The following is a 25,919-nucleotide window of genomic DNA, read 5'->3' on the forward strand; positions in this document are numbered from 1 at the left end:
TATGGTTTAATAGTAATTAGCCAACTGAGGAACATGCATACATTTAAGAATCCTTAAAAAGTATGTTTATTTTACAAATTACACCTTGTGAATCTGTAACGAGGCCTGTCAGGTTAACAAATTTTGCTGGACAATAATAAATTGTCTCAGAAATTGTTGCGATAAACAATAATATTGCTATTTCGAGACCATTTTTAAGCAATATGATGGTAATGACATAATGCAAGAACACCTTGTCAATTGATCAATATATTTTAAATACTAATGAGCATCTAACATTTAACACTGGAACTGGAAGACACTTTAAATATCCCAAATAAACAAACAACAGAAAAAAACAACAGAAAAAAACCAAAAAATTAATTATGAAGTCTCTAAACTAAATTGTCCTTCCAAAAAGAGACCAAAACACCAGACTGAAGAATTTTGTGATCCAGTTTTTGGTAGTAAAGGAAAACGATAAATTATGCAAATAGAAATGATCAAGCGCTATAATTTATCATGTAATTAATAGATTTATTGTTTATTGTGACAGGCCTATGTCTAACCAATTCCCAGGAAACCTTCCTTCACAATCCTAATGATGATTGTGCTTGAATGCAACAGTCTGTGAAGAGCTAACTTAGTTGGCAGTGACCTTTTGTGCGTCAACTCTCGGTCACTCAGATGAAGACGAGTCTTGTAACTGGAAAAAAAAGTGGTTTTGATTCCAGCTTCATCCTCTGCTACATGTCGGTGTGCGCTTGCTGGGGTCTTCGGCAAGCGCTGAAGTTCATTATTTTAGCCAATGAACTTGCACAAAAACTACAAGACCAAAATGGCCTAACACTAACATTCTGCACTAGCTAGAATTAAATCTGCACGTATAAACCTGGACCTAAACATTTTACAATGATTTCAGAGTCTTTCAAACATAGTTTGATCTTTGAAACTTCTAGTCCATTAGGTTGTGCAAAATTTCTTTACGATTTTGAGTTCACCATCTTGTATCGTTATGTGATGGATGTGTAATTTTACACCTCTGCATTACTCTGCAGTGCAAACTCACATTCCAGAGGAAACCATGAGGGAGCTAATTCCAGATATTCTTCTGGTTTTTAAAACAAACACTGTGGAATTTGATAGATCCCATGAAGTATTTTGCTGAAGATTGAGAACTATTGCAGGTTTTCCACATATAGCCCAAAAACTGCAATTCTTTCATCTTAAATTCATGTTTTGCCAACTCTAGAAAGCACACCTGACACTTGTAGGGTTTTTTTCTGTCGTTTGAAAGATCTTATAGTCTTTGTTGAGATTAGGATCGCAACAAAGCCGACATGCCATGACCTAAACCTTTATGAAAGAGCAGAGTTTACCAGAAAAGGCTTAATCGGGTTGTCTCACATTGTACATTGTTGCATCATACCTTGTAATTTTCTGCCTACTTTGTTTTACCTCCTGTCTGTCTGCTCCCTGAAACAACCTTTCTGCTCTGGTTTGTTGTGCAGCTGATCTAAAGGGTTTCAGACAGGTCATGATCAAAGGATAACTTTTTGCAGTGGATTTTTGTCTGTGGAACTTTGCTGAGCTTTAGCATTCACAAAACACTAAATAAGTCCTTAAAGGTGTGGGAAAACCTAAAAGAAAAAAAAATCTACAATCTAAAATGTTTTGCTTTGTTGTTGTAATATGCTTAGGATGTTTTGGTCATGCACCAGTATTGTCACACAGGATTTTTGTCTGTTTATGCCTTGATGTAGGCGCTGTGTTTAGCAGGTTAATAGAAGCCAGCCTAGGCACTCAGCCAAGCCTAATGGGTGGTCCATGTCAACCATGTCTAGTGAGGCCTGCCAGTATCCACATTGCCCTAATACCCTTCTGTAGTCAAAATTAGCCATTCTTGTGTATTCTTCTATTCCTTTCCCTTTTTTATAACTTCAATTGGTAACTCTTGACTGTTTTTCCACAGTTTTGTTGCCGCATAATTCCAATCTTACATTATTTTGGCCTTGCTGTAGTCCAACTTTTACATTTTGTTTCAACAATAGCTGCTAATGAAAAAGAGTTTCTGGTGATGACTTGTCGACTTTAAACGGTGTGTTTGGCCATACATATAAAATGAGCACTTAGAGGTTAAATCTGACAATGTAGTATTTTATTTGTATAACCCCCTAAGTCTAACCACCAGTAATGGGTGTGACTGTGGCTGCGATCCATGGAATCACAATGTTGGACCTTATGAAGCACAAGACATTATGATGCTTGAAAAACCAAACTAAATCTAGGAGACCTCTTACTTACTGGAGTTACATAGCCATCTTCCCATGCAGTAAAAATAAGTTCAAATCGTTGATGTTCAAATTGCAAATGACGGATTAGACCCAACTGGTCTAATGGTCCGACCTTTTTTTGGGCATGACATTGACTGAAACAACAAAGGTGCACATTTGTCAAAGGTTGAAGTGTTCAGCACCATCTTATGATGTTCAACAATCGTAATCTTTCAGTCAACTAATGCAGGCATTAATAACTCCAGAATTTGTATCTCTCTTCTTTATGCCGTCAATCATGGAAGTTGGACACCTTCACGAAATTGTCCCGGTGATGAAATTAAACCAACAAAGGCCTTGCAGTCCAATAAACCCAAGAACCATGAAATCAATTCAACTCCTCTTCCCATAAGGAAGGCGGGTAGCTTGCTCCTTCAGGCTGATGTCAAATCACAAAAACACCCACAAAAGTTTGTGCATGCCCACAAACAGACACCAAAGCAACGTTGACGCATGAAAGGCCTCCTACTGAAGTGGAAAACATAGTGCAACAATGCTTTGAAGTCCACCAGTTATCCATCTAAGATAGGGATGTTTTCTGTTTCTCCTCTTCTAAAAGTCTGATTCATATGCCCCTCCTGGAAATTCCCACCCTACAGACTGGAGACGGCTAATGCCAGTCTGGGAGCTATTTGGCAATCCCATTGTATCGCAAACATCAGAAAATCAGTCTTACTTTTGCATCAAAGCACACCAGAAAACATGTTATGGTATTTCTTTGTCTTTTTTAAAATCCTGCATAAAGCCTGTAATCTCTGTGCAATACAAACATACATAAAAAATACACACATAAAGTATGCAAGCCAGCTATAATTAAAATTTGGCAAAAATTGCTTATTTAGAAAGGAAAGTTAATACTTTTTAGCTGCAACAGTCCCATTTTTTTTTAGATCCAGAAGAGGTTGTGATGAATAGTCAACATTGTGATGCTTTTATTGATATGCAGCAGGCAGGAGGAGGTTCGCTAGAGGTGTCCCTCTGTGTTTATGACCTACTTGGGTTTTATATTTATTCCTTATGCTAAAGATGCTTAATTACTCTTGTGAAACCTCTTTTTTAAACCTTACAATTCAGTAAGTATACACCTGTGGTGATAACTTGCATAATAAGGGCTGTGTGCATTTTTCAAAGTCTAAGTGGCAGGGGTCTACTTTAACAGAGGCCGCCCTTGTTTATACTGTTATGTCACCTCTAATGCAAAGGGACTGACGGAACCACAGGAAGGATAACGTTTCAAAATAGGCTTGTAGAAATAAATAACGTTGTGTATTAACTTTTAGAGTTTGATAAGATGGATTGCTGACTAATAAATAATACATAAGCATAACATAAAAAAGAGAATTTAAATTGGAAATGGTGCAAATGGAAATCTGTTGCATTTTTTTTCCCCAGACCCCTCTATTGTGATACATCTAAATAAAATCCAGTTCAACCACAAATTTATGACTAAAAGACACAAATATGGTTTGGCAATTTTAATGCTCACTGATTACAAGATGTGTTGAAATTGTCTTTTAAAATGACAAAACAGATAACTATGTTTTTAAAGATTGCTTTGCATGCTTTTTTTTAAATTCATATATATCTTTATATATCTCTAACCATTTTTTTCCTGCACATTTCCGTGAAGCACTGCTGCCTTTCTATCATCTGGGATAGACATAAAAAAAGAGAATTTTTTTATCTGCCCAGCTTCCACTTTGAGAACGTTTTCTCAGGCCACCTAAATAATGGTTCATCCGGAGCATCTGAAACACCTTTGGTAGTTTTTAAATGCCAACAGCCATCAAAGTCACTCAGAGCCCCTTCCTTCTCCATTTCGATGCTCTGCTGGAACCATATTTAGATTCCTACATCCACCACATTGTTCCCATTTTGAGTCATTATTTGTGTCGACCAGCTACTGATGTACCTAAAACCAGTCTGGAAATCGGGGAGTGCTGAATAAAATATTTATTTTTCAGAGGTTCTGACTGATCACTGTAAAGAGTGATCGGTTTTCATCCAGGAAGACTATTATACACTGTTAAATACTAGCTATAACTAGTAAAAAATGCCACAAAACTTTGAGGTAACATTTTAAGCACATGTCGCTACTGCAGTCATCTCTCACTTAAAGATAGGTCGTTTGGATGGCTGGCATTGCTCTTGATTGGATATTGCTGCAAGTTTACTCATTTTTTTTTCAGAATAAAATCTTTGACTTTGTCAGTTCCTTCATATCAATGTTAGTGTTGGACCTGGTGTGGTTCCAATGTTGCTCAAGTGTTCTTCTCGTACCGTTTTCTGTTGTCACCACCTACCTTCCATGTGTTGCTGTACTGCCGCCAGTTAGGAGCTTGTGGTCCGGTGTGGACTCCGCTGGAGGAATATTGGAAGCCAGAACGATGGATGACGTCGCTGTGATAGATCTGACGGTCATCTCTCTCACTCATTACCCACTGACTGTCTGGGCCGGAGCAAAACTGAAACATTTCTGGCAATGGAAAACTGGGTCTAAACAGAAAGGGGAAATAACAGTTAGTCAGTGAATGAACTAATTATGTAATGAAATAGTTGTATTATGCTTATTAAATCATAGTCTGAAGTGGGTTATGGGCTGGAACTTGGTGAATAACTAGTTTAGCAGACAGGAGCATGAGAGGAGATAAACCAATGGGAGTGGGTCTGTTTTTTTATTGTTGCATATATTTCTGTTCATCAGAATTGCTACTACAGATGTAAATGTAAACAGTGAATCGCTTTTTAAGTGACATTAACCATTCAAAGCACTTTATACTGGAGACACATTCACACCCACACACACATACAGTCTGTATTGGTGCGCTGAGGTGAAGATGTGAATGCAAGGACCTTTCCCACCAAGGGGAACCTCGAGATTTAACAGGAGGTAGCTGGAATCAAACCCACAACTTTCAAAGCTGATGACTCTTCCCACTACGCTACATGTACCTCCAGTTAGCTTAATTTTTGTTCCCTGTTCATTGTTTATTTTTTACTTTCTGATGAGAAACTTGTCTTCCATGACGTACCGAACTTTTACAAATATTTCTTGCGGTGTGTGTTTGTGAAATTGATTGAAGGGCCTTATTTGATTTAGAATTTGCTGTGTAAAATTTTACACATCTTTTCCTTAAGGCATTGGTGTTCAGAGTGCAGCCAATATCATTGTTTGCACACATATACTGTACTTGAACTACAGACGTGGATGTAAACTTAGTTTAAACTTGACTGAATACACCAAGGGCTTTCGAGTAAAGTTCAGAAACGGACAAAAAAAAAAAAAAAACATTTTCTGAACCAACAACATAGAAAATGTCAGGAACCATGACGCATTTTACCATTGTAGCAAAAAGAAAATAATTCCCAAAAGAAAGAAAACAAGGCCTCTTTGCTTAAATTTTACCGATTTGAAGAATGATTTTGTGGCACAAAACGGTTTACACATGACATACATTCAAAAACATTAGAATTTCATTTCTGAAACCATGACAGATCATGTTCAAACTATTTTCACATTTTATAGAACAGACATCTTGAATAAATGAGCACATAGATATAAAAAAGGAATTGGAATAACTTGCTTACATAAGTGTTTTCGTCCTTGAATCTTTGCAAGGACTGCTCTAAGCTGCTTTTTATATTGACAGCATGTTATATTTTATTTTTATTTTTATTTGTCTACAATTGCTACTCAGTGGTGGTTGTTGTGTGTCTTGTCTCTATGCTGCTGTAACTGCGAAATAATTTCCCTGCTGGGATGAATAAAGTAATTCTATTTTATTCTATTCTATTAAACTAATGCTTAAATTTTTTTTGAGCAGTCCTTGGTAACATTTAGCCACTGTATCTTGCAAAATATTCCTATCCATCAGAAATCCTCTCTTCAAGTGAACTCACAGATGTTCCCTAATTTTACTCAGGTTATTTCTGTTTGACATTAACATCTGTTTGGTGGTCAGAAACATTTAGATTTAAAATAAAATTTTAGAGGGGAGGTTAACTGGAAATCAAAGCTGCAGTTCCCAAGAAGACATTAGAAACTGAGAAGCCATCTGAGGCAGATGGTCACAAGGGAAATAGAACAGAAAATGTATATCTTTACATCTATATATACATGAAATACATCATCTGAGAACAAATTAGCTGTCACTGCCGCTGGATTAGAATTCATCAAAATAGACCCAAGCGTTTGCAAAGCAAAGTTGAGGGAACAGCGGTTGAGAAAAAAGATCGTAGGGTGAGAAAGTAGAAGACTGCATGTGGTATAATCTCAGTGTGTCTACCTACTTTCCCCCTCTTCTTCTTGACGTGGGAGGTTAATTGGCATGACATATGGCTGTCCAAGCATGGTGCGAACTGGGTTTAATTGCCTTTATTCTTTCGCCAAGCTGGCAAAATACCTCGAACGCGGAATCTGTCCAGTGGTTCTGTGCACTGTGTAAAACTGCGTAGGTGGCGAACGTTACGTGAAAGCCGGCTCTTGTCAGTGCAGAGAAAGGGTTTTGTCCACCTAGCTGCATTCCGGCAGAAATTGTCATCTCTGAACAAGTCGCTCGTCTGTGCGGACAGAGCCTGAGCCATTGTCTGAGATTTGAGGGCTTCTCTGTTGGCCCATAAGGTTTCTTTCTGTGATGCCCCTCCTCCTCGGCTGCTCGACAAGTGTCGATTAAGATTAAATTGATGACTGCCAGTAAAATCGCTCGTTATTGCACAATTTTTTTTTGTATGCGTGTGTGTTCTATTGTTTCCTAGCCAAATGAAGCAGCGTTACAATGGACCTCTTGACTGTTGTTGATTAACACTTTCCGCGACTTGACTGTCAATTTGGATGGAGGGTTGGCTGGTGTGCAAATGCTGATTTAGAAGACAACTTGGCTTCAAACCTTTATGTGCAGAGGGATGGTAAAAGAGCTTTTGTTTCTTTCTGCCCCTACTTTGTGAAATATTATAGGAGAATAATGTGTCATATGCCACAGGAGCTGTAAAGATGTTTACAACTTATAAAACATTCTAAAAGTTGTAAAGAAAACATTTAATTCGCGCTTGGAATCAATAAAGTATTGTTGAATTGAATTTAAAAAACAGGGGTAGTAATAATTGTGAAATAGGGGGTTTTGTTAAAAACAGTCCGTTTTGAATTATCACTTCATCTTTTTCTATTGCAGTAACAGTTTTCTTTACATACGTTATTTGATTTGCTCACTGCATCATCATTTTCATTGCAAAAACCTTTTATCTGCATTACTTCTTGTTTGGTTTCCCCCCCCCAACTTATGAATGAAAAGTTAAGTTGCAGATTAGAAATCGACTGACTTAAGATTGTGTGTTGCGAACAAATATATCAATGAGATCAAATTGAATAAAACATGCTCACATTTGTTTATATCAATTTACAATATTTCACCAGTCATAACTGTTCAGTGCGATGTATACAGAGGCTGTAGTCCTTAATGTGGAAATCCTGGGTTCACTTCTGAGTTTGATAAATATAAACATTATTTAACATTACAAAATACTTTTTTTAGTATAAGTAAATGTGTACCAAACAAAGGGGAAAAGAAATTTTCTTTATAAACTGCAATACATGCTCATTCTTTCTCCAACACTCCAAAGTGACATACAAGTGATGATTCACACAGGAGGAGTGTCTGAAAATTGCACAACTCTTTAAGTGTCCAGTGCACTACCCTTAATGTCAAAGCAGTACTGGGTTTTGCAATCCGCCTGCGCTTTGCAGAACTTTGCGCCCCACGCTGAGCACCCACACCGTGCTGCACACTTCTCGGAAGCTGCGCACCACACAACAACAAAGAGAAGTCCTCACATTTCAAAGGAAGTTCCTGGTGCAAAAATGCATACTTTATACAAAACGCCTAGCGACTGAGTACAAGAATATTGTTTAGGACATATTTGTGCTTTCCAGGATTAATTAACATTTTATTGGTTATCAAAATTCTGTTATGAGTCATCGTCCCATGAGTCCTCTTGTGTCCTCCATTGACTGCCAGATCAGTTGTCCACATGCTCATTATTGCACTTTTTTTGTATGCGTGTGTTTTATTGTTTCCTAGCCAAATGAAGCAGAGTTACAATGGACCTGTTGGCTGTTCTTGATTGACCCTTTCCGCGATTTGACTGTCAATGTGGATGGATGGTTGGCTGGTTGGCTGGTGTGCAAATGCAGATTTGGATGACAACTTAGCTTCAAACCTTTCATAAAATGTATCCCTGCTCTGTCTGCTGTTTTCCTTGGGCTTTGTGATGCTAGTGTTGTCTGTTCACTAGTATTCTTTAACAAACTTCTGAGGCCTTTATAGAACATACATTTTCTAATTCGCAATTAGCTGATATTTGAATTTGGTAATATATAGCAGTGAATTTTTATTGGCAGAAATGTTAAAAAACATTTAGTCCCTTCACCCTTGCTTCAAATGTATGCACTACTGTACTTTGTTTTGTTCCATCCAAAATCTCCCAAAACTATGTTTTGTGGTTTTAATGCAATCAAGGGTCGCGTTCAAGCTCACATTGATAACCTTTGTTCGAAAATCTGATAACCTGAAAAAGTTAAGCTCCTTTAAAAAAAAAAAGTTAAAAGATATAACTGTCGTTCTCGACTTCATTAAACCTTCCAGAAAACTTTGAGAATATCAGGCGCTGCCTTTTCAGTCTTAATTAGCTCATTATTGATCACACGTTAAATGACCATGTAATGCTGTAAATAGCTGTGCTGTGATGTGTCTCTCATGAGACCTCTAACCATATGATCTCACGGTTGTTCGACAGCAGTTAACCTTGCTCGAGTCTGGCTCACTTGCTTTATTTCCAGCTGGGAGTCAACAAAAAAGGCTAAAAGCTCCCTGCTGTTGTGTAGATGCAGCTTGCAAAATACACAAAGCCTTGGGGGAGGGGGGACATACAAACAACAGTGTTGCACTGTCTTTTCTTTTACATTCGGCTGCAGGCCCGGCAGGTGACCTGTTGGTTTATGTGTCGTTATTTTTAATTTATGTAGTTTAAAAATAAGCTGCCAACACGGTTTTTGACACTCTTGGTAAGCTGGTGAGGAGGTGTAAAAAGTCTCAATCTAAATACTGCGATCGTTCAATTTCACAATGAAAACAAGAACATTACTTTAATTCACGTAATGTACAATTAGATTAGATCCGATTCGCTTAGATTCAATTTGATTCAACCTTCCAGCCGTTGCAACTGGAATGTTGCAAGTGCAAGGCAATAACGTGATTGCCTTGCACTTCTTACCGATGGTGTGTAAGCAGTAATTAAACATATCAATGAACGAGGTAAATAACATGAGTAGTTTGTAGAAATGTGTATCTGTGTTTCCAGGCTATGGAGAGCCAATGATTGAGGTTATAAATAATACACTGGAGACCTGAAATAAAAGCTTTTGTTGTTGTTTGCTTTGTGTTTTCTATTTTCAAAATCTACCTAAACCATATTTTAATTCATGCTTTAAATTTTCAAAATTGATTACAGATGCTGTGAATTGGAAGTCTTTGACTCCATGTTTGCTGAAGTTTTTTTATTTATTTATTTATTTTTTCTGCTGCAATATCGGAAAAGATTGGTTGCAGTGCAAGCTTTATCTTTCTAACATGCACGGTGATTCACTGCGGGGAAAACTGCAACAAGATGCTGCTGAAAAGAAAGATAGCTTATTTTAAGACCATTCATATCAAAATGCAACCTCACCAATCTGTTGCCAGTGTTGAGCAAGCTCTGCACTGGTGGCAACACAATCCAGAACATTTTCTGGACACTCTGGGGTGTATGGCATAGCGTATTTTATTTTTTGAATGTGAGATAAACTTTCTCTTCACGCTCAGAGTTTACTATTGACTTAAGATATGACTATACCAAGACAATGTAATTTTTTTATGTAAATAAATATATTTAAGACGATGCATCACACTGCCTAATAATCTAAAAACAATAGGAATGTTAAAGGCCAAAGCTGAAGCTGCAGAGATAAAGAAACACAATATCTGCGTCATGACCGTTCACATTCACATCACACAGCCGCTGCTGACCGTGTAGTTAAGATATATATGTATTTATTTTTATTACAAGTACTGCTGACTTTATGGGGAAAAAAGACAAGCCTGGAAAACCTCTTTGCCCATATTTTTAGCAGAAAACATGGGAGTGTTTTATGCAAGCAGCGCAGGAGCATCTGCAGCTCTCTGCTAGATTTTCCTGCTGATTTTAGACATTCACCATAAGAGTAACAAAGGAAAATAAATGGACTCTGAACAAATGCTGCACCAACAGATTGAAACATGAAGATGGGTCGTCATCTTTCCACAGAATGAACCTTCACTTCGTATTAAGACTTCAGGAGCCTCTAATAAGTTTTCTTCCAGGATTCCCTTGAATTTTTCTTCATCTATTATCTCAACTCTGACCATCCACCCACAGCATGATGCCCCCTGCCACCATGTTTCAGAGTGGGATCAGGTATTAGTGTAAATGAAGGAACACAAACCATAACTTTCTCATTTTTAAAAATGTTTTAAAAACTAGTTATCCCGTTTGTTTGTCATGTTTGATCCTGATAGAACTAAATAAAATTCAAGGCCGGCATTTAAAAAACTGTGCAAGAAGTTATGTGGTAAAACACAGTGACCCAGTTTGAGAAGCCACCACCATTATGTGGAATATGACACAACCTTGTATTGTATTTATGAGTAATCATCTTCTGATTAATACTTGCAGCATCTCGTCTCTCTGCCTCTTCACACTTTTTTGCAGAAAAAAAATGCTCTGAGTGTTTTTGCAGAGAATTTCTAGACACACACACACACACACATGCTGATGCTTGTCTCATTAAAACCTTTCCTGAAGATGTTCCACTTTGTACAGCCCTTCACTCATCATCACCTCCAATCCTCTCGGCCCCTGCCTCCCCTTTGCGCTGCGCTGTTTTATTTTCATCAAGGCTGCTCTCGCCGTCGCCCTCACTCTCTCTCGCTCTCATCTGCAGTGCTCTTTTGTCGCTGGTCTGTCATGTATTTATTTGCCTTTTTAAAAACCTCTAATGCGCTCTTATTGTTCCTCCCAGCGACCTGCCGCGTCCGGAACCGGAGCCTCCCGCGAGAGTTTTGTTCTCGGTGCTCAAGACTTGAATCACTGGGCCGAGATAATGACGAGGGGCTCAGACATGCTGCTGATTCCGTCTCCATCACTAATCACACAGTTTAGGTCGTCTAAAGAGCAGCAGTTTTGAACTTGTGTAGCTTAGTTGCGCTTCATCCTTGTTGCGCTTTTTTTAAAATCACTTTTGTTATAATTAAGTAAGTCTAGAATATTTGTCAAAAAATAGCAAAACAAAAAACATCTCTCAATGCTCCCAATACCTGTATTCTGTATTTAAATTTAATTTTGAACTGAAGAGAGGAGATAGAAGACTCTAGGTCTCTGGATGATGTAGGGAGATTGTCCCAAAAGGAATGGTCAAAGAGCTTTTGTTTCTTTCTACCCCTACTTTGTGAAATATTATAGGAGAATAGTATGTCATATGCCACAGGCTTTGTAAAGATGTTTAGAACTTAGAAAAAGTACTAAAAGTTAAGAAAACATTTAAATCCTGCTTGGAATCAATAAAGTATTGTTGAATTGAATTAAAAAACAGGGGTAGTAATAATTGTGAAATAGGGGGTTTTGTTAAAAACAGTCCGTTTTGAATTATCACTTCATCTTTTTCTATTGCAGTAACAGTTTTCTTTACATACGTTATTTGATTTGCTCACCACATCATCATTTTCATTGCAAAAACCTTTTATCTGCATTACTTCTTGTTTGGTTCCCCCCCCCCCCCCAACTTATGAATGAAAAGTTAAGTTGCAGATTAGATATCGACTGACTTAATATTGTGTGGGTTAACTTCTGTGTTTAATAAATATAAACATTATTTAACATTACAAAATCCTTTTTTTAGTATAAGTAAATGTGTACCAAACAAAGGGAAGAAGAGATTTTCTTTATAAACTGCAATACATGCTCATTCTTTCTCCAACACAATACTTGCTTCCATTGTGGGACATCTAAATTCTTACAAACTTTACAAAAACCCTAATGTGTGTGGGCCAAATGTACTGTAAGTCGAAATGCCAAATGACATCTCCGGTCCATCCACAAGAGGGTGCTATTCACTCCTCAACATATGGGAGGAAGGCAGGGAGAAAAAAAATCACATCTCCACCTTTCTCATGAAACAGATGCCCACACAAACTATGAATAGACCAAAAAAAAAAAAAAGATTTTGAGACATTTTGGATATACTATCCAAAGTGACATACATGTGATGATTCACACAGGAGGAGTGTCTGAAAATTGCACAACTCTTTAAGTGTCCAGTGCACTACCCTTAATGTCAAAGCAGTACTGGGTTTTGCAATCCGCCTGCGCTTTGCAGAACTTTGCGCCCCACGCTGAGCACCCACACCGTGCTGCACACTTCTCGGAAGCTGCGCACCACACAACAACAAAGAGAAGTCCTCACATTTCAAAGGAAGTTCCTGGTGCAAAAATGCATACTTTATACAAAACGTCTAGCGACTGAGTACAAGAATATTGTTTAGGACATATTTGTGCTTTCCGGGATTAATTACCATTTTATTGGTTATCAAAATTCTGTTATGAGTCATCGTCCCATGAGTCCTCTTGTGTCCTCCATTGACTGCCAGATCAGTTGTCCACACGGATTTCCCCTCACATTGCCCAGATTCTGCACACGCACTGCTCCAAAATAAGATAAATAAATAAAAAAAAAACTCCCCCGTGATGCAATTTTAGAGAAGTTCAAAATTTTTCTTAATATATTGTAAATAAAATCAGATGACTAAAGAAATAAGGAAGTTCCCTCATGAGGGAAGTTCTCCTGCTGTGTCATTCTGATCAAGTTGCACTCAGACAAACATAAGGCACAATCAGAAAGTTAAATGAGGACACCCAGGAAGCCCTGAGATGTCATGAGAAACATGTTTGAGAAAGGCAGTTGCATCACATTTTATGTGCAAAAAAAATAAAATAAAATCTGTCACATGTAGGTCATAATTATTATAATTTAATAGACTTACATGAACGCAGATATTCTATGGATGTAAACAATGATAATACAAAAAGTTTTACTCTTTAATAAGATTACATAAAAAACATTAGATATATTAATTGACTCTTAATTCCATTTCACTGTGTGTACAACTCGACATTAACTAAGAATGTTTTCTCACTTCATTTATGCATATTTTGAAAATGATGCATTTAAAATCCATTTGTGGTTATGCCAGCAAAAAGAGTGATGGTCTCCTTTCATAATGATCTTAATGTTTAGGATGTGTTTTCTGGGGTACTTTGGAGCTGCAAGCAAAAATTGCATGGGATGGGCAGGGGTCGGTTGTCAAGATATACCAAGAAGTTTTAAAACTTTCAGAACTGCTAAAGAAACTTTCCAACTCATCATTATTGCTGTTGTTTGTCCAACAAAACAGCCCGGACAATTTTGAAATATTTCCGATCATGATAAATACGTATGGAAGCCTGGAGAGAGCCACATTTCATAAAATATGGTGATGCATTGTAAAATTTTAGCTGGCAAGCTAAAGTGTGTTAAGTAACCAAATGCAGGCTGGCTATCAGGCTGCTATTTAAGTTTGATCCCATTGTTAATCTGCCTGCATCCTGCAGGCTGTCGGGTCCATCACTACAACATCATTGGACAACAGCTGTAAAGTCACCACCACAGCCGCACTAATAAGTTGATATCAGCTTGTTATACTTGTGTTACTCTACGAATAGCAGAAATGGAATATATCCTGCACAAAAAGCTCGTAGAAGCTACAATTATTACTGTCGGGTGTTTTAGGTTTTGGCTTAAAAATACCTCAACTATCAAAATAACAAAATGTTATGTTGTTTAAATTTTAAAAAAAAAGAAGCTAAATTAGAGAATGTTATGTTTCAAAGTTTTCTTCAATCGTGCAAAACTGTGCTTTTAAATTTAAACAGAAAATTTTCATTTTCTCACTTTACCTGGAGTTTGTAGTCTGTGGAAAGCAGCTGCCCTTCGATGCGTTATCTTCTCTTCTGTTTCCAAGTCCAGCTTCAAATGACCCAAATTTAAGTGCCTCCTATTGTTGTCTGAATCATTCTTGGAAGCATGAGCAAGTGAAAGATTTACACCAGAACTATGTTTCCTCTTTTTCTCCAGTGCCAACGAACGGGGTGCAAAGGGAAGCTTTTATGTCAGTACCCCTCATCCCCGAAGCAGAAATTAGCACAGATTCTGGCAAATCATTCATCGTGTGGCGCAATAACCACTGTTGACCATTTTAGTCATAATTGAACAAGTTACTGTGAGAGAAAAATAATGTCTTTCCAATCTTTCTGTTTGTTCTGACTTTACATTGTTAGTTTTACTTTGTTTTCATTTCTGGAAATTCTCAACATAGTTAAGGTACTTACCTACTAAATCACAACAGACACAGCAACTGATAACATAGCTTACAACTGCACTTTGCTTTTTTTGTCATTTATATTTCTTGATTTTCCACATATTATCAGGTATCAAAAAAGTTTACATGACTGTCGATATAATACCAACGTTTGGTGCAATCTCCACCCATTTCTATGGAAAATGTTCCTAATTTTTCTTTGAAAAATAGCTGAAACTCAATAGGTTGGATGGATCTGGTCTATGAAGAGCAATTTTTAAGTCTCTCCACAGATTCTCATTTGATTCAATTTTGGGGCTTTGACTTGGTCATTCTAAAACATGGGCATGTCTTAATATTTATAAATAATTCCATTTTACCTCTGGCTGTCTATTTAGGGTTATTTTTTTGTCTTTTACAGCTAAGGATTTACCTCCAACTTTGAAGAAAATGATTCCCAGAACATGATGCTACCACCACCATGAGTTATAATGAGGGTGGCAAGTTCAACCACACAGCATTTTGCCTGTAGGCCAAAAAGCTCAAGTTCGGTCATACCTGACTACATTGTTGCTATGTTACCTACTTGGCTTGCGCTAATCTGCAAATGAGACTTTTTGCTAACCCTGCGACCTCCATAGAATCCAGATTCATGAATTTCATTGTTGATACTTCTGCTGTCAACAGACGCTTCCATCACAGTTTTTACTTTTTTTTTTTATGTAACGTAACATAACTTTTACTTCTCGATGGGATTTTATCAGTTGCATAAAATCCCATTAATACCAATTAAAGTTTGCGTTTGTGACGTTACAAAATGTGACAAAATTCACAGAGGCACTAAAGTACTGAAAACGAAGACTTGACTTTGAAGAGCAGACAGGCTATTGCTATCACCAAATCCTTGAGACAGTTTGTCCATAACCGAGCAGCGACGCTCGATGTGCAAGAAGAACAAAACACACGAGTGTTTTTGGTCGTCTTTATGGAACGCTGAAAATTTCAATGCGAAGGGGAAAAGGGCTCGGACGTGCGCTTCGCGGTCAAGCTTGTCTGCATAATGACGATGGTGAACAAGCCATCAGCGAGGGAAAAAGGGCCTCCAAATCCTCCTTCAGATGCATGTTGATTGTGTTTATTCACGACAGTTACGTTGATGAGGGAGCAATATGGAGGAGGCTGGATGGACACTTGGTGCGCGTTACCGTTAAAATAGCAGACGTCTCTTGACGGAGAACAAACAGCGAGGGGAGAGCCAAATCAAGGCATCTGCGAAGGCTCTCGAGAATGCAAATTCAAAAGCACTTCATTACATGCTTTTCCCTGCAATCTTGTGTCTAAGAGACCGAACTAAGTGGTTAATCAAGCCCCAGCGCCCCCCCCCAAAAAAAACAATTGCACTGAATCTGAAGGGAGGAGGCTCTTGGGTTAACGTGCAAGACCAAGTCTACATGTGCATCCAGAGAAATTCATGCACATAACTCCAAACATCTATTCGGATGTATTCCTAATGAGATGGATCTATTAAGTTAAAAAAGAAATAACATTGATCCCAATTATCAGTAGGATAAAGTAGTTTCTCTGTTGTGGTAGAGAAATGTAACCCAGTGGGAGCCTATGAAGTTAATGGAAGGTTCCATAAGGCTAACTTTGGCAACATGCATGTTGATTCATGCATAATGATTCCATTAACATTGCCCAAAGTGATTTAGTGGCAATGTAAGTTTAAAATCATTTTTATTCTGAAGTTCTTCTCTACCTAAAGCAGAAGCTAAAGCACAAGCCTGAACAAACAAACAGCATTCAAAAGTAAAACAGGATCACCGCTTGATGTAGTTCCACATCCATAAATGACACAAAGTTCAAAAATGTCAGTCTTGTCTGATTAATAAACTGTTACTCTATTTTATTATATCACATCCTGCAGGCAATGAAGGGTACAGCCTTTCCTGTGATTTACTTATGACATATGGATTTCTCTCTCCAATCAAGTTAGTCTTCATGTTCATCTTACAGTCGTGTGTGTACAAGTGAGCGGCTCCAGCTGACACTCGGCATTAGACTTGACCGGTAACTCCTAAAAGGAGAGAGAAGCCGAGCACAGTGAGGCAAACATTGGGGATTGTTTGATCACGGTTTGACACGGGATTTGATTTCTTTAGGACAGGTTTTGTTTTACTGGCGGAGTGTGAGATCTGACGGAGACCTAGCGAAAGCCTGGACTCTGTCCGACAAAGAACAGACACAACAGCTCTTTGTCATCGAAACGAAGGTCCCCTTAACTAGTCCATCTGAGCTTCTGTCATGTCTCCAAATGTCTTGGTTGCTTCCCTTTTTTTCTTTTATTCTTATTAATCCCCTTGGTACAGTAAAGCAGTATTTGTCTGCAGACTTAAAATAAGAGCCCCCTTCCCTTTCAGGTAGAAGTTGTCTGTGTCTGTGTCTTCGTCTGGTTTACCTGCGGGTCTTTGATCCCGGCAGTACGCGACGGTGTTTGATTTCTTGGGTACTTTGACAGTTTGGAGGATGTCGAAAGGCCTTCCAGTGTCTGAAGTCAGATCAGAGGCGGGAGAAAGAGACAGAGCCTGAAAAGCAGGTGTCCAGCTGGGAGAAGATCAGAAGAGACTCAAACTTTAGCGAGAGCCATTGTGAGGTACACGGCGGCTGTTAGCTCACATAACTTTTCCCTTTGTGTGTGTGTGTGTGTGTGTTTTTCTCTCTCTCTCTCTCTTTTCATACAGCTGTCTTCTCCTTCTCTTATCTTTGCCTCAGAATGTTGAATGGCTCAGTTAAAGGTCTCTGAGGTTTTATCAGATTTTTGCCAAAATAAGCAATGTGTGCGCACTCCATCAGCAGTCTCTTGAGGTTTAAATCTCTGTGTGTGTGCACAAGGGTGCTCCTCTTCAAACATCAACCTGGGATAAAGTCACACTTTAAATATAATTCAAATAAGCATACTCCTTTTATCTTCGTGCAAGTAATTGATCGTACCCAGAGTTTGTTCAAAGAGGAATCCACTGACTCCATTTCAAATCAAAATTAAAGCAGTTCTTGAGTTCTTTTTCTTTTTTTTTTTGGTTCTGGAGGAAATTTAAATGGAATGATCCATCTTTTTTACTTACCAAATTTATGCACCATGTTGGCCAATGTATAAACTGATATGATCAAATTACTTTTAGGTGATTCTCACTAATGGGATTTTGAAGGTGTGACTGTGCCCTCTAGTGGTTCAGCAGCAAAACTAACCAAGTTGCAGAAAGCTTTGTTTGGGCCCCCGGGGTGATTCTCAGGAATTTTAAGTAAATTAAATGATGCATAAAAAGCAAGACGTTTGAGGCAGTGTGCACAGTTTGGATAACAGTTTAATTTACAGTTAATTTGATGTGCAAGATTAATTTCTTGGAACTACTTTTTATTATATCTCCTGACATTGTTGAGGCATTTTTAGTCTTTCTAATCGATTAGAAATGCATTGCATATTTATGCACATGATTTTGAGTTTTCTCTGATACTTTTTGCTGGAACTGTTAATTTCCATTTAGTCAGAGCTTTATGGTTTATGGTTTGTGTAGGTCGTAACCAAACCCCGACCTGCTACCAAGGAAAAGTAGCTTCACTTGCTGATACGTTTGTCTGTTCCCAGAGCGATGGGCAACAATTGTTGGTTTTCTATAAGCCTATTACTGATTTATTTCCAGTTTGAGATTTTGGTTTGACTAAATGGAATGTTTGCCCCACTCGTTGGACTCCCTGTCAGAAAAGGTATTATATCTCAAACATTCATTGATCATTGTAGATCTGAACGATAAAAAGGTTGTTTTTGTTGGTCTGCGTATTCAGTTCACAATTACTTCTTTGCCTTTATCTAGAGGGAAAAATGTGAACTATGTTCAGCTTCATGCAAAATGTTTAGCTAACTCCACTGAATGGGTGCAACCATATCAAAATTCTTGTTTGTGCATATTACAATAGTAGTTTATTCAGCTAAATTGTAAACAAATTTCCCCACCTGAGCTGTTATTCTCTGCAGCTCTGCCAAAGTTGGCAAATGTAAACTTGTTTGTTTTCTTGATTAATTGTCTTGTTTACCAGCCTGTTAAGTGAAGCAGGCCAATATGTCTCATTCACTTTGGAGAAGTATACTTCACTTATAGATAATGGATTGAACACCATCAGATTTTATAATATATACATTTTATCAACTAATCCTGCTCCAAACCTCCCAGCCTTATCTCTGACTTGTGTGTGGTTGTTGACTAATGTTCTCAAACAAACCTCAGAGGCCTTCAGAGAACAAATACGTTGAGACTATTTTTCTTTTGCATGGACAAATTGGATGTTATCTGAAAGTAAACTGTTGCACTAGATTTTATTTAGAGCTATTTGATTTATTTCTATTCCCCTTTATATCCGCATTTTTTTTTTCTTTTTTTTTTTGTTTAAGATATGTCACATAAAATCCCAATATACTCTCCAAATCACCAATTTTTTTTTTTACAAAATGTGAAAAAGAGTTCAGAGGGTGTGAATACTTTTACTAGGCGTTGCATGGTGGCGAAAGGCTTGTGAAAGAAAACACCTCTTATATTAAATGTTCCGATTATTAATAGAAAGTGATGTATATCCCCACTCCCTAATAATAAACGGAGTGACAGAAGCGCATGGTGGACTCGGGCTCAGCTCCAATCAAGTCTGCTAAAAGGCATAACTAATCGATCTACGAGGCTGTGTGCTCTGCTCCGACTTGCGCGTCACATTCAGGGTCTGCTCGTCCCCCAGCAATGGCAACCGCAGTGAAACTCAACACCGGTGCCCAAGTGCCCATTGTAGGATTGGACACATGGAAGGTGAGTTTGTTTAAGTAAAGTGTTGCATATTTGCTTTAGCTAACAGTCCAGGTAAGCTAGCCGAGCATTTTCATGGGAAGAAGGGCGAAACGCTCCACTGAGCTAAAAGAAAGTTTGGTTTCACTTCCTGGCTTGAGCCTGTTTTTCATTGTCAAGTGTTTAAAAGTGTGTTTTTCTTGCACGATGTGAGGTTTTTGACGGAGCGCATCTTGATTATCCTGCACCGACCGTGGCTAATGCGCGGTCCAAGCAGGCAGTTTTTAGAAACATGAGCGCGGTGTGCAGAGTCTGAAGTAAGGCTACTGCATTAAAACTGCATTCAGAGAGAATCAGCAAAATCTCTGTTATTTTATTTAAGGCTAAATGACAACAAGTACCCCCCCCACACACACACACACACACCTTCTTTCTAGTAGTTACGTCTGCATAGAAACCTTTCAGCCTCCTAGTTGTAAAAAAAAAAGTAAATATATTTTCTTAGATAAGCTGATCCCGCTTTAGCTTATTATTTTTCACACTGCCTAGTGGTGGCGCAGATCAACTCCTGTTATTGTATTAAGTAACCTTAGTCTGGAAAACTTCCTGTGCGAACAGACCTAACCTGTCTGTTTAAAGTTTTAGCAGAAATAAATGGCAGGTGTTTTTAGCAAATTTCACTGCCTGAAATACATACAGCTCAGAACAGGAAGCATGTATTTTTCCCAGCCTGGATAACTGTGTAAAATTCGAGTAGGAATGGGAAATGTGTGGATCTTCAGACATTCTTCTGCATACCACCGTGTTACCATTTTATCCTTCCTGACTTTTAAAAGCCAAAACTGTTGGCTAATTCAAAGGGCCCTCTTAGCCCTCTTCAAAGGGTTATAGAAAAGTCAATGATTCCTTTTAATTGTACTGTTTCATTATGTCATGCTCCTGCTTAATTTACTTTTGAAATCCATAACCTCCTTTGCCAGTCTCTCCAACCACAGATTTACCATTTCTATTCATCTGTTGAGACAATGTAAGCTAGGTTTATGTTTGTATTTTTTCTTCTAGTCTCCCCCTGGCAAAGTGGCAGAGGCAGTGAAAGCAGCCATTGCAGCTGGTTACAGGCACATCGATGGGGCGATGGTCTACCAGAACGAGACGGAGGTGGGCGAAGGGGTCAACGCCATGATCAAAGAGGGCGTGGTCAAGAGAGAAGATCTTTTCATAGTCAGCAAGGTAAGATCTCGTTGCATGCAGTGTGTTGCCTACTACAAAAATACTTGGACATTCTGTAGATGTTGCTGATCTTCAAAATGCTTGTTTCCGAACTATGTTTACTTCATAGCTGTGGTGCACTTTCCACGAGAAGTCCCTGGTGCAGCAAGCGTGCGAGAAGACGCTCGCTGATCTTAAACTGGACTACCTCGACCTTTATCTTGTCCACTGGCCCATGGGGTGCAAGGTGAAATGACTCCTTCCACACTTAAATGGTGTCACAAAAAACTATTTTACTTTTAAATCTAGTTTCTTGTTAATATTGTACTAAAAATGGTTGAATAAATGTTTTGTTTTTTTCTCTTTTGTCCAGTCTGGTGGGGATCTTTTTCCTTTGGATGGTAATGGGGAGCTGATTGGCGATAATACTCACTTCCTGGAGACATGGGAGGTAAGCTGGCAAAACATAACTTCTCTCAACTGTAGTTTGCTGAAAATTCAAATATCACATCCAAATAATTAAGCAATACAGAAGTTCTTGGTGAAGATGTAAAAAAGATTTGATTAAAAAAAAAAAGCAACTATGCAGGCAGAAAAGTTGAAGTGCATGTTTACTTAAAGGCTTGAACTATAATGCCAGCAGGCTGTTTGTCACATTAGATGCATCATTTTGCCTTTGTTTTTCATTCTCAGGGTATGGAACAGCTGGTCGACGCTGGCTTGGTCAAAGCTATTGGCATCTCCAACTTTAACAAGGACCAGATCGAAGCCATCCTCAAAAAGCCCGGCCTGAAGTATAAGCCTGCCAACAACCAGGTAAGCTTGAGTTTACGTTAGTCGCCACCTTAATGACCCAAGCAAGCGCTGGCGACAGATGTAGTGGTTGCTGTTTACGTCACCCTTTGAAACCGAAGGGTATTGCTGGTAAATAACATGTCTAGTTTGTGTCTCTCTGAAAGGGCATAAGTAATGGTATTATCTGTCTCTTCCAATCTGCTCTGGCCATTCGCAATGAGCCACAGCAGCTTTCCCACAGGCCACACTGATTATCTGAGGTGACCTTATATTTTTGTGCTTCTAGCACGCCATTGCTCTCAATCACTGCTCTGCTGCTGCTTTCTAATGAAATTAAAGGGCCAATCTTTTTTTTTTTACATCTGCCTTTTGTCCTCTTACACACCAGACAAAGAAGTTTTCTGTCTTTTATATCAGCGAATCTATCCTTTTAAAATAGACTCATTGTTTGAGATGCGAGTAACCATACCCATGACTTGTACTTTTGGACTTTTTACACATTTTGTCACACATCAACTACAAACCCCAATGTATTTTATTAGGATGCGTGTACATTTTTAAGTGAAACAAAAATGTTAAATTGTTCTACATGCAAAAGAACCAACACTGCTCAATGTCTCACCCAGTAACCATGACGGTGCTGGCATCATGCTTTTTTTTGAAAATGCTTTTTTTCTAGCAAACACAAGGTAACTGGATAAAGTTGATGGGAAGGTGGATGGTGCAATATACAGAGCATTCCTGTAAAACCATGTTGAAGGCTGCAAAGACTAGAGCAGAAGTTCCTCTTCCTGCACAAGCTACAGTAGAACGATTTAGATCAAGACTTGAAAGCTGATGTTCACCGATTCTATTCATTCGATTTGGCGGAGTCAGAAAACTGGCAAAACTTGTAGAGACGGCCATTTTCCATTTTCTACATGGGGATTGTTTACCACTGCGTAGCTTTTTTTATGTAACTAGTTTCTATGCGAGAGGTTCCTGTTTTACAAAGTCTTTAATGACTCCTGTTTGACAAGAACATGTTTCACTTGATACCATCACACGTAGCCTGCTATAAAATGCTTCAGCTAAGAAAAGGGCCTTTCAGTTTACGTCACCCATTGAAACCGATAGTATTGCTGGTAAATAACATGTCTAGTTTGTGTCTCTCTGAAAGGGCATAAGTAATGGTATTATCTGTCTCTTCCAATCTGAATAAAATGCATGCCACGCATTTCAGATTTTCTTTTAAAGAAGAAAGTTGTTTTTTTTTTTCATTCCTCTTAACATTTTTCCTCTACTTTCTGTCTGCCTATGAAATCCCAATATTTGTGTGGAAAGTGCCATAGCTCTTGCTGACTTGTGCCGTTGCCTAATAGGGTTTTCTTCCTAGGTCGAGTGCCACCCATACCTGACCCAGGATAAGCTGATCGAATACTGCCACTCTCAAGGCATCACAGTGACTGCTTACAGCCCTCTTGGGTCCCCTGACAGACCCTGGTATGTTGTTCAAATCAAAATGCTATGTAAATGTCTGTAAGGTGGAAGAAACACACATATGTAAGCTTAGCTTGTGCTCAACTAACTGCACTCCCAATGGTAAAAAGAAATGTGCCGAGTTATCAAAAAGTCTCATCAAAACTGACCGGACTCACTCTAGCTTAAAGAAGACTTTTTGTAGCTGTGGGCTAAATCAGATCAAGACAATAATTACAGCGCTATTCGTGTCTTAGATGAATAGTTCTTCAGCATGTGAATACAGTGCTCTGAACCTACTGTCGATCGATCGCCGTCACAACAATTTGACAGAAGTCGCAGACATCTGAGTGATGCCTGAATGTCAAAAGATATCACTCACGTGAAACACTTGAACCTACTTTTTTTTTTCTTCAAAATAAAATCTATTTTTAATTTTGTTGCAACAAAAAACATTTTGCTGTATTATAAAGAAATGTTTAATATTAAATATAGGATGTCTTGCTATTAAATTATATCACGGTATCCATGAACCCTTAAAAAGTACTACTTTTAAATTGATATATCTAAAATTAAGACTTTAAGATGTCTTAAATTCATTTTTTTTTTTAAATGTAAGTCGGCCTAATTTGTGCTGCACAAAGTTTATACCAACATAAATTTTGTTGTGTCAGGACTATTTAGACATATTCTATATAGTCTTTTTTGTTCCCACTCAGGCCTCAAAGGCTACTTATTCAGGCTAGCTAACATCGAATGGTATGTGCACTCTGTGCTTTTGCAGTGTGAGAAGCACAGAGCTGCTGTCAGGAGCCACAAACAGACCCCAGAAATGTCAGAGTTTGTATCTGCTGGGGTGGCTAAAGCTCCCCAGAAAACAGTCTGCATGGCTATTTTTGTATTTCGCCCTGTTGTTCAGTCTGCCACGTCCCTTTGGTTAGTTTCAACATGTGACTGTTGTTCCTCCTTGCCTATGTGTGATGTATTTTGTAATTTGTGAACATAACATCAGCTACATCAGTAATTGTCGTGCACTGAATTGTTTCATGTTGCTGGTTATTGGTGTGTTCTCCCTGTAGTCAATGAGCAGTGTTTGACCCCTGTAAGTGATTTAAATTTCAGGGCTAAGCCAGAAGACCCCTCACTTTTGGATGATCCCAACATCAAAGCCATCGCTGACAAGCACAAAAAGACTTCTGCTCAGGTACAGAAAGATTTTTATGCCACAGACCTTAATTCATGTTCCCCTTTTATTTTTCTTTGCATGCATCAGCAATATTTACAGAAACGATAACAAAAATGTATGTTCGACGCTGTTGCTATGTGTCTCCAACTTTGATTAGGCAACGTAGCTTGTTTAATATCCTGCCCACTTCCTGTTTTCCCAGGTCCTGATCCGCTTCCACGTCCAAAGAAACGTGATTGTGATCCCAAAGTCCATCACTCCGCAACGCATTCAGGAGAATTTCCAGGTAATTCAGTGATCAGCTTATATTTAGCTTTTCAGAGAAAACACTTTTTTTTTTTTTTTTTGTTGATTTTGCTTTTCTTGCTCTGAATCTGACCCAAGAGCTACTTAACTGTTCCAGGTGTTTGACTTTGAACTGACCGAGGAGGAAATGAAGATCATACTGGGATTCAATCGGAACTGGAGATGCTGCAGCATGCACTGGTAAAAAAAAAAAATAAAATAAAAATTGCTATTGTGCTTTTATTTGATGGTTCTTTCTTTTGCATGGTTATAAGATTATTTAATGTCTGAGTTAATATGAGCTATTTTAATATATTAGTGTTTATAACTTATTGTCTCTTTGTTGGTCAATAATCTAATTAGTCTCATAACTTAAATTAAATCCATGTGAAGTACAAATTTTATGTTTAAATGTAGTTTAACAGCTGCACCTACTATGACATAGAAGATATTTGCTATATTTTTATATATATTATGAAAGTATGACCTAATTTCTTTTGAGTCAGCACATACTGTTAACAGTGACCTTAGTCATAATAATAAGATTTTATAAACGAAAGCTTACCATTTTGTTTAGCTGCTCTACGGCTAACCAAAGGGTTCATTTTGTCTACCTCATGAAATCCAGCAGAACAGCAAAAAGCCTTTACAGACGAGAAGTCCACAAAAGGAGAGGTTTTCTATTGCACGTTAATGTTTTTTCTTCTCTCTGTAGGGGCCTGAAACACAAGGATTACCCGTTCAACACCAAATTCTGAAAGGAAGGCAGCAGGTTTTCCACAGGTGCTCAACTCTGCTTCCATACACTGTGGACGCGCTCACTTTCTGGAAGAGTTTTTTTTTTTCCTTTTCTTTTTTGAGAGCAGGAGCATAATATGAGCATAGTTCTATTTTTCTGTCTCGTTGCGAATCGAGTTCTGCTTTAAGCTGTGTTAAGTTACTGACCTCCCTCACTTGTTGCCATCCCTGGTGAATATTAAATAATATTTTGGTTTTAAATCTTAAGTTTGGCATTCTTTTTTAAATACAGGGGCATGTTGTCCTTGGTAAACTGTTGCATTATTAAGATAAAAATATTTTTTTATGACGCTACATGTTAAGTACACTCCTTCAATTTGTGACTAAGGCAGAGATACTTAAGATTTACATATTATTAGTGAATTTCCAGGCATATACCACTGAAAACCTGAACATGTTGCAATCCAGAAAGCTGGTCTTTGGCTGACTCATATGTGGCAATTTTCAGTCATGTGTATCAACTTTGTCACGAAACAATCTCCAGCTTTCACTTCCCATGTTATCTGTGTGTGTTACGCTGTACAATAAAGTTCAGTGATGTATTACGTCACACGTTTATACAGTTTCCTGTCGTTAAAGGTGAAAGAAATAAACG

At 38.2% G+C, this 25,919-nt stretch overlaps 2 protein-coding genes across 4 annotated transcripts in view; one reads left to right on the top strand and one right to left on the bottom strand.

Moving 5' to 3' along the window:
* Positions 1-14,532, bottom strand: part of tfec (transcription factor EC) — a 47,646-nt gene extending 33,114 nt beyond the window's left edge. The window contains exons 1-2 of one of the 3 annotated variants that reach the window (XM_023349811.1): positions 14,370-14,532; positions 4,616-4,808 (exon numbers count right to left, since the gene is read on the bottom strand). In XM_023349811.1, the coding sequence (XP_023205579.1) occupies positions 4,616-4,786 (171 nt within the window). In that variant the 5' untranslated portion in view covers positions 4,787-4,808; positions 14,370-14,532. The remainder of the gene's footprint in view (positions 1-4,615; positions 4,809-14,369) is intronic. The other 2 variants (XM_023349816.1, XM_023349812.1) reach the window with 2 other exon arrangements.
* Positions 14,533-19,414: 4,882 nt separating this feature from the next.
* Positions 19,415-25,882, top strand: LOC102229660 (aldose reductase-like). Its single transcript, XM_005799071.3, has 10 exons — positions 19,415-19,617; positions 20,656-20,823; positions 20,933-21,049; positions 21,176-21,253; positions 21,496-21,618; positions 22,973-23,079; positions 24,178-24,259; positions 24,444-24,527; positions 24,645-24,727; positions 25,242-25,882. Exons 1-10 carry the CDS (start codon positions 19,552-19,554, stop codon positions 25,282-25,284), a joined length of 951 nt encoding a protein of 316 aa, XP_005799128.1. The 5' UTR covers positions 19,415-19,551; the 3' UTR covers positions 25,285-25,882.
* The last annotated feature ends 37 nt before the right edge of the window (positions 25,883-25,919 follow it).

This window comes from Xiphophorus maculatus, chromosome 17 (genome assembly GCF_002775205.1).
Source record: "Xiphophorus maculatus strain JP 163 A chromosome 17, X_maculatus-5.0-male, whole genome shotgun sequence".
Lineage (NCBI taxonomy): Eukaryota > Metazoa > Chordata > Actinopteri > Cyprinodontiformes > Poeciliidae > Xiphophorus > Xiphophorus maculatus.

Coding starts and splice junctions, on each gene's coding strand:
- LOC102229660 (XM_005799071.3), top strand. CDS start 19,552: ATGGCAACCGCAGTGAAACTCAACACCGGTGCCCAAGTGCCCATTGTA. Junction 19,618..20,655: donor TAGGATTGGACACATGGAAG/GTGAGTTTGTTT, acceptor TTTTTCTTCTAG/TCTCCCCCTGGCAAAGTGGC. Junction 21,254..21,495: donor ACTTCCTGGAGACATGGGAG/GTAAGCTGGCAA, acceptor TTTCATTCTCAG/GGTATGGAACAGCTGGTCGA.